Source organism: Colletotrichum paranaense, assembly GCF_030867605.1.
Source record: "Colletotrichum paranaense strain IMI 384185 chromosome Unknown Scaffold_2.1, whole genome shotgun sequence".
NCBI lineage: Eukaryota > Fungi > Ascomycota > Sordariomycetes > Glomerellales > Glomerellaceae > Colletotrichum > Colletotrichum paranaense.
In genome coordinates, this window is record NW_026848960.1 from 3,474,483 (window position 1) to 3,486,107 (window position 11,625).

The 11,625-nt window shown below is 51.7% G+C and overlaps 5 protein-coding genes across 5 annotated transcripts; 2 read left to right on the forward strand and 3 right to left on the reverse strand.

Moving 5' to 3' along the window:
* Positions 1-777: 777 nt before the first annotated feature.
* On the forward strand, positions 778-2,223 carry CPAR01_03069 (GEgh16 protein; the record flags this gene model as incomplete). The annotated part of the gene is made up of 3 exons (XM_060487356.1): positions 778-895; positions 959-1,309; positions 1,400-2,223. The coding sequence occupies 3 exons, from the start codon at positions 778-780 to the stop codon at positions 2,221-2,223; spliced, it is 1,293 nt and encodes a 430-aa protein (XP_060354684.1).
* Positions 2,224-3,114: 891 nt separating this feature from the next.
* Positions 3,115-3,822, forward strand: CPAR01_03070 (acetyltransferase; the record flags this gene model as incomplete). The annotated part of the gene is made up of 1 exon (XM_060487357.1): positions 3,115-3,822. One exon carries the CDS (start codon positions 3,115-3,117, stop codon positions 3,820-3,822), a length of 708 nt encoding a protein of 235 aa, XP_060354685.1.
* A 544-nt stretch (positions 3,823-4,366) lies between these two features.
* On the reverse strand, positions 4,367-5,623 carry CPAR01_03071 (uncharacterized protein; the record flags this gene model as incomplete). Its single annotated transcript, XM_060487358.1, has 1 exon — positions 4,367-5,623. One exon carries the CDS (start codon positions 5,621-5,623, stop codon positions 4,367-4,369), a length of 1,257 nt encoding a protein of 418 aa, XP_060354686.1.
* Positions 5,624-6,422: 799 nt separating this feature from the next.
* On the reverse strand, positions 6,423-7,954 carry CPAR01_03072 (uncharacterized protein; the record flags this gene model as incomplete). The annotated part of the gene is made up of 6 exons (XM_060487359.1): positions 6,423-6,694; positions 6,748-6,795; positions 6,865-7,294; positions 7,349-7,435; positions 7,486-7,648; positions 7,719-7,954. The coding sequence occupies 6 exons, from the start codon at positions 7,952-7,954 to the stop codon at positions 6,423-6,425; spliced, it is 1,236 nt and encodes a 411-aa protein (XP_060354687.1).
* A 1,158-nt stretch (positions 7,955-9,112) lies between these two features.
* Positions 9,113-10,297, reverse strand: CPAR01_03073 (beta-lactamase; the record flags this gene model as incomplete). The annotated part of the gene is made up of 1 exon (XM_060487360.1): positions 9,113-10,297. The coding sequence occupies one exon, from the start codon at positions 10,295-10,297 to the stop codon at positions 9,113-9,115; it is 1,185 nt and encodes a 394-aa protein (XP_060354688.1).
* Between the last annotated feature and the right edge of the window lie 1,328 nt (positions 10,298-11,625).

The following is an 11,625-nucleotide window of genomic DNA, read 5'->3' on the forward strand; positions in this document are numbered from 1 at the left end:
CCAGAAGATCGTCGGAGCCGCGGAGGGGATCTGTGCTAGCCCGGGGTCCCTCGCCTGCCTTACCCAGCCTGCCCAGAACCTTTGAGGAAACACGGGCAGGAAGAGCCGCAGTCTGCAGAAAGACTGGATAGTTTAGGCACAAGGCACAGGCACAACGTTCACGGTTCCTGAAAGTCTGTTGCTCTCATGCCCATGTGGTCCATTCTGGGGGGCTCTTCCACTCCCTCCTACCCCCGGTCCTGTTGCTTCTTCTCTCCCACCTGGCTCTCACTCTTGCCCATCGGCTCAACACCAGCTGAGCAGCGCTTACACAAACATGCTCTCATCTTTTCCAACAAGCCCCATCGCCCATCCTCCCATCCTCAACGTCTGTGACCCCTTGTCGAAACAAGCTCTACCCTTGAAGTAACTCCTCTTGTCATCGCCAAAGGGGGTAAGACCAAAAAGAGGAAATAGGAAGCAGGCATGTATAAAACTTAATAGGCCTCGCACATCGGGTAAAACGCAGGATTCCCTGTGCTCTTCCCGTTTGGATCGCTCGCTCACACTTTCCTTGAGTTCGATCTCTTCTTGGTTTTTTCTTCCCTTCTCTTCCTTTTCACACTCCCAGCCGGTCTGTTCCTTTCTTGAGAGAGGCCATAACCAAACCTCTTTCGTTTCTTTCCCTTCCATCAACGCGGTGCTGGACACATTGTTTTTTAACTTCCTTTCGCTACTAATCCAATTTTGACTTGTGTATACCTGCTCTTTTCGGTCCACCCGTCTCCTCTCAAAGCCATGTCTTCTCCCATGATGAGAGCGTTGGCCGCCGCCGCCATGTTGGCGATGGCCCAGGCCCAAGGTGTCATTCTTGCCGCGCAAGGCCCCAACGGCCCTGCTAGTCCAGGTCTTCTAGGTATGCACTTTTATGATACGAGATGCGCAAAATCTAGGACGAATCGTTGACAAATGCTTCCAGTCGATGCAAACAAGGCGGATGCAAACATCATCAACCAGAAGGAGATTGTGGACAATGTCGTCAACGAGTGCGGCCGAACCATCCTCGCGGGCAACATCGATATCGGCGAGACCACAGAGGCTCAGCTGGGCAACAACACCGTCACGAAGGTCACAAAGGGATCTAACGTCGACGTCACCATCGCCCAAGTCAGCCCGGACGGCGCCGGACCGTACAGCTGCGATCTTGACTTGACTAGCAACGCCAACGGTGCCACGGGTCAGACGAAGCTTCAGGTGCAAGAGGCAGGGGCACAGAGCGGACAGATCAAGCTCAAGGTCACGATGCCGGATGACTTGGCTTGCGTAGGAGGTACGTCAACTCCATATTCCTCTATGGTCGTCGCCATAGGAATCTCCGCCGCGCTTCAAGTTTGCCGATGACTAACAAACTTGCTGATAGCCTCCACCGGTGATGTCTGCACCGTCCGCTGCTTCAACGATAACGCGAAGGGTCCCTTTGGCGGCTGCTTCGCTGTTCAGCAGACGGACACGAAGCCTAAGCAGAACACCCCTGCCAACATTCCCACCGCCCAGACCCTTGACGGTGTCCTGAAGCAGGTCCAGCAGAACATTGTCGACCTCCCTGCCGCCGTCAAGTCGAACCAGGAAGCCAAGACTCAGGACGATCAGGGTGTTACTGCCATCAAGGAACTCCTCGGCAACAATGCCACTCAGCAGGCTGCCGGCCCTGCCGGCTCCGGCGCCAACACTGGCAACAACAATAACAACAACGGAAACAACAACAACAACAACAACAACGGCAATGCCAACGCCGGCAATGGTAATGGAAGACAGAAGGGCAAGGGCAACCGCAATGGCAACAACAACGCCAACAACGGCGGTGCTGCGGCCGGCGGCAACAACAACGCCAACGCTGGCAACAACAATGCCAACGCCGGCAACAACAATGCCAACGCCGGCAACACCAATGCTAATACCGGAAACACCAATGCCAACACGGGCAACAACGGAGGCAACGGACGGACCCGGGGCAAGAACAACAACGGCGGTGCCAACACCAACGCCCAGAACGGCGGCAACAATGGTAATGCCAATGCCAATGCCAACGGAAACAACAACGCACTGCCTCTGGCAACTGTTGGAAAGGGCAACGGTAACCGCCAGAACCAGCAGAACGGCAACAACAATAAGCGTGACGAGACACCAGATGCTGTGCTCCGCACGCGCTGGGCCAGGAGGAACCTTCGCCGCCGCGCTGCCTAATTGTTACGCAAGGTGGAGGGGGTGGGGTGGACTGAGGGTGGCAGCGAGCCGCCCCGCAGGATACTTCCTCCCCCTTGGTTTGAGCTTCATGTTGTGTGAGCAGGCCTTTCTTGGAAGCTGTTTCTCATTTCTACGTCGATGGACCGTTCACCATTAAAGACGGAAGACGAGATGATATCTTAGTTGTTAGTTAGCGGAAATTTATATTGAGCCGTGTAAAGTTGATAAAATGGTAGAAATTTGTCGATTATCTACTTCTCGAACACCGTAATTCTTCAGCTTCTTTGCCCGTAATCACTGTTCGATGTCTTTGTCCCGAGTCAGCCACATTTTACTTACAGATAGTATGAGTTTTGACTTATTGGTGGACAATCCTACTCATCAACTCTGGAGACCACTCATGCATTCACTAAGAAGGTCAATCCAACTCCTTGTCCCTGGTCTCACTCACGGCTCATCTCACGCATCACTGCTGATTGAGGCCAAAGCCAGGACAGGGATAAAGGATAAGCGAACAAAAGGTCCGAATTGAACGTCTGACAGACCGATCAACGTTGATAGGGCAAGCAAAGGTACTTACGTAGACCAGAGGATTCCCCTCCTCTCTTCGAAATAAGGTGTGAGATAGTCATCCTAGTCATTTCCGGGCATCAAAATCACCTTCAGATCTTCCCTCTTGCTCTTCGCGTGTGAATCTGAAGTGCAGGTCAACTCGCTTGATCAAGACAGTCACGGACAAGAGGTTTCCATTTGACCTGCAGAGCGTGCTGCCATCTAGCAAACGGCCAGCAATTATCTGCATCGCCTAAGACGTTCCCCAACGTGCCTCCTCAACTTTTCATACCTTCATTTTCCAAGAAAAGCACCAAGCCACGCAAAACCCCAGCGACAATGACTGCCCCATTCCCTCAAGCCGCTTACAAAATTACAACCCCACGGCTCATCATCCGCAGCGCCGTCGCGGACGATGCAGAGGCTCTTTGCCGCCTCCTCTCGACGCCCGAGAACCACCCTTTTGGAGGTGCGCAGACGGACATCTCTCCCGAGATCATACGCGGCCGCATCGAGAGGTGGGGACCGGATTACGCGTCTGGGAAGAAGGCTATCTTGATGATTACGATTCGGGAGACGGGCGAGTTGATTGGGTGTGGCGGGTTCAACTGTTTTGAGACTGCAGAGGGGGAAACGTGTGATGTTGCGCTGAGGAGGAAGCGGGATGAAGATGGGCAAGAAGGAGGTGAGGATGCTGCGGAAGATGGTGTTACTGGGGAGGCTCACCGCCTTATCACGCCGTATCTTACCGACTTTGGGGTGGTCCTCGATCAGCGTTACTGGGGAAAGGGCTACGGCAGAGAGGTGTTGTGTGGCCAAGTTGAGTTTGCTGTCGAGGGGCTCGGCTGTAGTGTTGTACGCGTCGAGACTGAGCTTGAGAATGAGCCCTGGAGAGCGGTCATGAGATCTATGGGTTTGGGTGGGTTGGAGACGAAGGGTCCTGTCAGTTATGGTGAGAAGAACATCGGGTGGATTTACAAGATTGATCCCTCGACGTGGAGCAAGTCGAGGGGGGATTTGAGGAAGAGCGGAAAGTGGCCGTTGTAAAATAAATGAGCCTCTTGCTAAGAACTTGCTTCATATATTCTATTACCCGAAGAGGCAATATCTTATACCAACGAGGTCATGCGATACGGACTCGGTCTTTTGCCTCGCCGGGAGATCCTCTATAAACAAGGCTTAAAGGGGTCGACAGGTGGTTCACCGATTCAACCTCGCAAGCAACTAATATGACTGATTTCTTGAGCAGGTAGTCTTGCATTCTCTTGCTCATAGCTAACGCTCCTGCCCACCATAAGGTAAAGTGAGGTCGGCATAGTACCTTCACTTTCTCCCTTTCTCTTAGTTATACTCCATAGAATTTTTAACAAGTCTATGAATGTTTTCTCTGAAAAATTGTCAACAAAGGTCAACTTTCAAATGAATTTGGAAGTAAAATTATGAATAAACCTATGAATTGACTCTTCAACATGCTTAGCGAAACGGATTTGCCTTTGCCCTAGACTAGCCATGACCATGTTTCCTCCCCAAATTGTTCATCTAGTACCAAGTGCACCACGCCCCGCCTCTTGGATACCGTCGCCAACCTGTCTCATTTTAGCTTTTCATCGTCTAGAAGAGGATATGCCGGCAGTGGAAACTCCGAATCGTCATTATTCGTATCATCAAAGAATCTCTTAGCCACCCAAGGCATCGCAACAACTCTAGACATCGTCGACACAACCGTTCCTAGCAACCATCTCTGCCATGCCGTGACCGGATGCGCGACTCCTGGGAAGAACCACGGAACGCTCTGAGTCTCCTCGACGTAGGGGCGAAACGCAGCCTCGTAAGCTTCGAATGCCCTGGAAGGATGCTCTCCGGGTGTGAGTTTGGTGAGCTCGCCAGCAAGCATGTAACCTCCGATGATGGCCAGTGTAGTTCCCATGCCCGAGAGGGGCGTCGGTGCAAAGGCCGCATCTCCCAGGCAGATGACACGGGAGCTGGACCACTTCTTCATCTTGATCTGCTTCAGGTCCTGGAAGTAGTAATCTTCCGCCTGCGCCATGGCGTCCATGATCCGGGGCGTTTGCCAGCCGGCGTCTAGGAACTCCCGCCTCACGAGCTCCATTTGGAGCTTCTTGTCGCCTCGTGCGGCCTCCTGCCATGCCGTCTTCTGCGTGCCGTCGCAGGGCATGTGCGTGAACATGGCCCGTATGGTGCCGTGCGGGTCGGGCCTAGTGGTGATGATCCTCGATCCCAGGGCCTGGTAGATATTCCACCAGTCGTTGTCCTCGGGGAGGCGGGGAATAGCGGCGTAGGCGACGTACATGTTCTTGTCGATGACGGTGATGCTTTCCTGGGGAAAGACTTGCTTTCGCACCTTTGACCACTGGCCATCTGCTGCGACCAACAAGTCGTACTCTTGTACTTCTCCGTTGCTTAGCTCGACTTTGACATTGGTGTCGTTGTTGGATATGACTTTGCTGGCGGTAGTGCCGAAGAGGTACTCGATGTTTGGATGGGTCTTCGTGGCTTCGTACAACACTGCAGCCAAATCCCCTCGTAAGATCTCAAATTCTGAGGTAGGGCTTGCGGAAGAGCCTTGCTTGACAGGAAAAGGAGCAAAGGGCCGCCCCTTCGGATCGATGAATTGTGTTCCTTTTTCTGTTGTGTTGAAGCGCCGAAGTTGATCAATGAGGCCCATCTTCTTCAAGACAGTGATAGCGCTGTGGTTGACGTCGACGTTATGGCCGTATGTAGGAATCGACTTGCACTTCTCAACAACTGTGACACGCGCACCGGTTCTGGCCAGAAACCAAGCCAGCGTTGGACCGGCGATGCCTGCTCCGCTAATAAGGACGCGCATGATGCTGTGAGATCCAAGAACCGACTTGACTTATTTGGCCTATTAGAGTATGGCGAGATGCTTAGATATCTCTGGAATCTCTGGTTTGGCAAACGCTTCTTTTAAGTACTTTGACGTTTGCTAGTCCAAATTTGTCCTAATGTGTCTGAGTTTCGAGGTGGATGCGCCTAGCGATACACCATCTTTGGGAGAAAGTGACCATCGTCCTGGAAAGAGAGAATTCTGGCGCCTCAAACACGGTAAGACGTGCTCTCAGAGACATTCATGCGTTCTGTATACCGAGTTCTCAGTCGGGTGAATCAAGCATTTGCCAAGACGTATCCCCCCGAGGGAGCTTCCACGTGTACATGGCGCTAGGTTTGGCGCCTCAATCCTGATGCAAGCTGTGCCGTGCTAACCGCGGCGACACTATCCGCATTGAGCATATTCGCGTCATCGTCTGGAACGCCATGCATGTTTAGAAAGACATCGGCTAGCAGCGCAGGGCTAATTTGAGTGATCAAGTAAGGTCAATCGGCTGGACTACGGGTCGATTCCCCGGAGTGACCCCGGAGTAGGGGTCCTCTTCGGATTGCGGCCTTCGGAAGATCTGCTCGACTCCGCACCGGAGACAGGCCGGCGCGGCTTTGCGAGTTGGTGGTGAGGTACTGCCTCCATGACGATCGGCGATTCATCTTAACGTCATCCTTTGAGATATACGATACGTAGGAGAAGCGAAACCAAACTAATATCGAAGCCACGGTTGCCTTTATCCGTACACAAATATGTGAAGTAATCCTCCCTGTTGTGGAACTTCCATTCATAGGTACACATAGCAGAACGGACCTGCAACGGTGCTCAGGGCGTCCCGAATCTTGAGAGACTCCCCAACCCAGCCATACTGGAGCACATCATCCATAGTTGTATTGGCACTGGGAGGTTGGTCCAGGAATGTGTTGGTTCCGCTGAGAGCAGTGGCGCCATATTGACGCTCCTCCGGTGAAAGCATCTGCCACATCCACCATACTCGATCAATCATCGAATGGTGGAGGTAGAAAACAGGATCTCCTGGGGAAGTGAAAACGTCTACTCCTTACAGTCAGAAGTTAGCACCGCTCAGCCTGCTGGAATTTCGTGTGTCTGACCTCTTCCGGGATCTCCTCCAAGGGAGTAATGACCACCACCGTGGATGCCTATCGAGAAAGTCTCGTCAGTATTTTTCCTGCCTGCATTGAATTTCTATCGAAGTTTATCAAGCTTACCAATGTTACCAGAGCCTGGCACACCCTGCATCTGCATCTGGAAGTCGTACACATTCTGAGGCTGAAGAACGTTGGACAGCACAGCAGTCACATTGGCGAACAAGAGGTTAACCTCAGTTGTCAAATCGCGCTTTAAACAGCGGGGGTTATATGTCAAGGGCCCGTTAGGATTAGCCTCGGAGATACCTCCGGGCAGGTCAAGGGCAGCGGGGCCAAGGTTGACTGTCATATTCTTGAAGGGCCCAGACTTTACGCAGCCTCCGCCTGTACCGACTGGAAGTTCGATGATCGGAAGACCATTCTGGCCACCGAGACGGATGGGCTCTCGTCCTGGGACGAAATCACCATTTCCAGACATGGAGGTCTCGCTCCCGTCGAAGATTGGAGAGGTCTCCAAGCCTGTGATCGCGGTCTTGGACCAGTCCCAGTACTATTGTATTAGGTTAGTAAGAATACTGACGTAACCATGAGTTGAGATACTCACAGGTTGAGTGCCCTTGTAGCCACACTCGTTGCGCAGAGCCTCCTCATACTGCCATGTGAAATATCGATGCCATGATAGGAAGTTACCCTGCTACGGTCAGTTATCTTATCAACATTTTGTCATCTCATAAAACAGACAGTATAGTGTATGGTGAGAGATTGGTTGATGTGAGTTGCGACAAAGTCATCGAACCTAGTCTTAGCCCCAGAAGACTGTGAAGCGGGTGTGCGGGCCGGCCTGGACTGAAGACACTTGACAGCATTGATGTAGTCAAGCTTCTCAGATTTGCCCAGCGTGCCCCTAAGAAATCGCAATGTAAGCATAGCGAACTACAGGGACAATTCTTTGACGATGGCAGGCAAAAACATACCACTCTCTCCGGACACGAACATCATGCCAAGAGCATGCGCTGCTGCGCTTTTTTGTTTCACTGCCCTCGACCTCTGACTTTGTCTTGTCAAAGGCAGTCTGGGCTAAGCTGGCAAGCTGTTGGAGCCTCTCGGTAGTTACAAGATCTATGTCGGACTCTGCTGAGCGGGAAACGGGACTAGCCAAACTGAGCGCGCTGGCTTGCAGGGCAAGAAGGCCCAGATCCAAAAGGCGCATATTGAAAATTGGCGATCGATGCGATCAAGGAACTTGACAAGTAATTGAGCGAGAATCCTGCCTGGCTTAACAGTAGAGAGAGGAGAAAGGAAAGTGCAGTGAGACGCGGACACCCGTAAAGTTATGTGCGAGTCCGACATGACTGCCCACGATGAATTTGCTAATGCAGCCAAGGGTCAGAAGAGAACCCCGGGGCCGAGTCTACGGGCCATTGGTGACATTGCTTCCATTTTGACATGCAGTGGTGGGTTTTTCCGCCCTAGATATGCAATGAAATAAGCAGTAATGCAGGCATGTAGCATTGCCACAGCACTTAGTGCCCAGCAAATATCTTCGGCAACGAACCGCTGGGATATCACAGATACGGCCAGCCCTACCCCACAGGGGTCCGGGGTCCGGACCCCAGATATGTTCGTGTAATTTTGGCATGGGAGCATGTCGACAACTAGTCAGTCGGTGTGCCTCGCTACGAAGCAATTCATCCGGTTCGAGACATGTACCCGTGGGCCGGAGTTGCTCGTTTTGCCGAGGATATCGAGAAAGAAGACAGATTGGTCGAGCTAACGACAAAACTCAACCTTGAAGTAAGTATGTATCCCGTTATCCTATTTGGTCATCTGAAAGGTAATATAATGTACGAAGTCCATGTGACGTAAGTTAACATTCACTCGAGTAGTTACTTACACAAGACAGCTACAGAAAATGGCATCAGGCATGGGGCTTTTGAGATCACGAAGTAGGTCGGTATGACGAGTAGGCTTCAGCTGTTGAATGGAATGATATAATGGCCAATGCTGAAACCAGGGTGATGCCATGAAGGGGCAAATCGATTCCAAAAATTGTTCAGAGATGACATTGAGTCTGGAATTGGTGTTGCAATAACACGACTAGAGTTCATGGCTTACAACTTCCCAAAATTATAGTCTTCAGTAGCTAGCTTCCAATAACATACATATGTGAATTGTTGTAAATTAGTATTTTGACGTTCAGCCGCTTTCGAGACCACTTGTGGGTCGAGTTCAATACATTGAAGCCATAACAATGAATGAGCCATTTGCGTCAAGTGTCTAATCTAGCGAGGTTCTTCAGCTGTACTCGCGACTATGAACGACGATGTTATTCATGAATCACCCCTATCCAAACACAACACAAAAGCCCTTAGGCTTGAGCGTTAGGAGTTCCTACGGGAACGCCCAGTGCCTTGTAAATCTCAGCAACGTAGGCATAAACAGCCTCGTTGCCTGCAGATCCAAGCGACATCTTGTTCATCGCATAGGCAATGGTGATCCGGCGATCAAGATCATTGATGAGCATCGATCCACCCCAGCCACCCCAGAAGCAGATCTTCCCTTCCGGGAACCAAGAGTCCACCGGCGTGTTGCCATTGCCCCTGAGACCCATGCCGATTCCGTAGCGAACGGGGAATCCCATGCACAGATCGGGACCGTATGTCTGCTCGTTGTAGATAAGGTCGATCGTCTTCTGAGATAAGAGTCTCTTGCTCTCATCACCAATCGTAAGGTACCTGGACCAAATCGTTGCCAAAGCCTTGCTGTTGCCGTGGCCGTTTGCTGCGGCAATCTCAGCCTTCTTCCACGGCCCAGTGTTTGCGAAGCTAGGATCCGGGAACGGATGGAGCATCTTGTGCTTCAGAGAGTCGGGGTCCTCGTCTTGTTCAGGCATAATGTGGGCTGGAGGGGCCGGCGGGGGAATCAGCTCTGCGACGCGAGGCCAATCTTTCTCCTTTGCTCCGATTTGCATATCGGCACCAAGTGGCCCCGCGATCCTTTGAGAGACGAACTCCGTGAGAGTCAGTCCCGTCTTTCGGCGCACCAGCTCTCCGATCAAGTAGCCGTAGGTCCAGGCGTGATATCCAGACTTGGTTCCGGGCTCCCAGCGGGCCGGCTGCTTTTCAAGCCTGGAAATGACCTCCTCATATGAGTCGGACATCTCTTGGAGGGTAATGGGGTCTTCGAACGCCGCCACACCCGAGCTGTGGGACAGAAGATGGCGGACCTCGACATTCTCCTTGCCGTTGGCTGCGAACTCGGGCCAGTATTTTGAGACTTTGTCATAGGGCGAAATCTCGCCCTCGTTGATGAGAATGAGGCCTGCGAGCGCGCAAATGGTTTTTGTTGTGGAGAAAACATTTACGATGGTGTCCTCCTTCCAGGGGCGGGTGCGATTGGCGTCAGCGTAACCTCCCCACAAGTTAACGACGTCCTCGCCGTCGATGGTGACAGTGAGACATGCACCCAGCTCGACTCCAGATCCCAAGAGTTCACTGAACTTATCGCGAACACCTTGGAACTTGGCCTCACATGTTCCGTGTGTCTCGGCCATTTTCGTATTATGATATCACTAATTTCGATGTTGATAAGTAGGGTGCGTTGGGTATCATCAAGAAAGTCCGAAAAGTCAAGTGAAGTAGTTTGAGAGTGTGCGATCTAAAGAGGCGGAATGAGCGAGAACGGACTTATGTATGAGGAATATTACTCATGGCCACATTGCGGAGTTGGTTGCCGTTGCCATTGATAGAAACCTCATGAGTGATCGACAAGTCGTCGCGAACTGCGGAGGATCCTGCGGGAACATGGAGCGGACTTGTTGAGCATTCGGTCTCCCACTTGCCCCTCCTTAGCGACGTTTCATTCCGTACGGGCCCGTGGATGATGGTTGGCAAATTCCCTTTAGGACCGTGGGGATCGGATGACGGACCATGCTCAATTGATGTTCTGCGTCCGGTCCTGCTCCAACGACTGTGACGAGTGTATCCATGTCAACCAACTAAGTCCATGTTAGGCATTACGGCCGATGCAACACCCTCTGAAGAATCCGTCCAGAATTTGGTTAGGGCCGATGTCTGTACGAAAGTTCCTACGGCATTGTCCAACAAGCACAGGGCTGCAAGCCTGTGGGGGTGGTTTCTTTGTCATGTTTCTCAGGTACAGGCTGTCAATTGAACTCTTGTGCTCAATAATCAGCTTCTTAGTAAGGCAACACTTTGGTTGTGAAGCGACTGAATAGTACCTTAACTGGCAAGTATAAACTAAGAGTTGACAACAGTTGCCAGATCGGTTCAACTTGGTGCACTCTCCAACAACAATCAGGCAGCCTACCTAGTAAGTGATGTGGAGTGATGGGCTTCTGCAACACCAGCTTCCATGTGTTCTGTTTTTGGCCTCGACTTGGTGGAAGAGCGAAATTAAATAGTGAGAGAGCATTGCTGGAGTAGATGGCATCATAAGGCTCACTTAGACCTACACTATTCTCAAGCCTTCTCAGCACCCGATTTCATGAGTACGGATGTGTCAGATCTAATAACCTCGACGTAAAGAGTCTATGTCAATTGCCCGTTACCAATCAATTCTGGGGGGATGCGCCAGATGATAATTAAGAACATAGCTCAACTCAGCAGGCTCCTGGCTTGGCTGGAGGTTATGCACTTAAACCAGTAACAAGCGATTCAATCCCGGCATACACAGTGGACAGCAGTTCGCCGATCACTCCTGTCAATCAGGGGACCATCGCCGCCGAGACGATTGAAGCTGCGGGGGTCACACCCTGATACTTCTTGGTCATACGGAGAAAGTCTATCCCAGACTCGCAGTGTGATCGAAGATTTCTCATGATTCACACAACCACGACAGTAGGTTTGGAGGAAGGGCCAA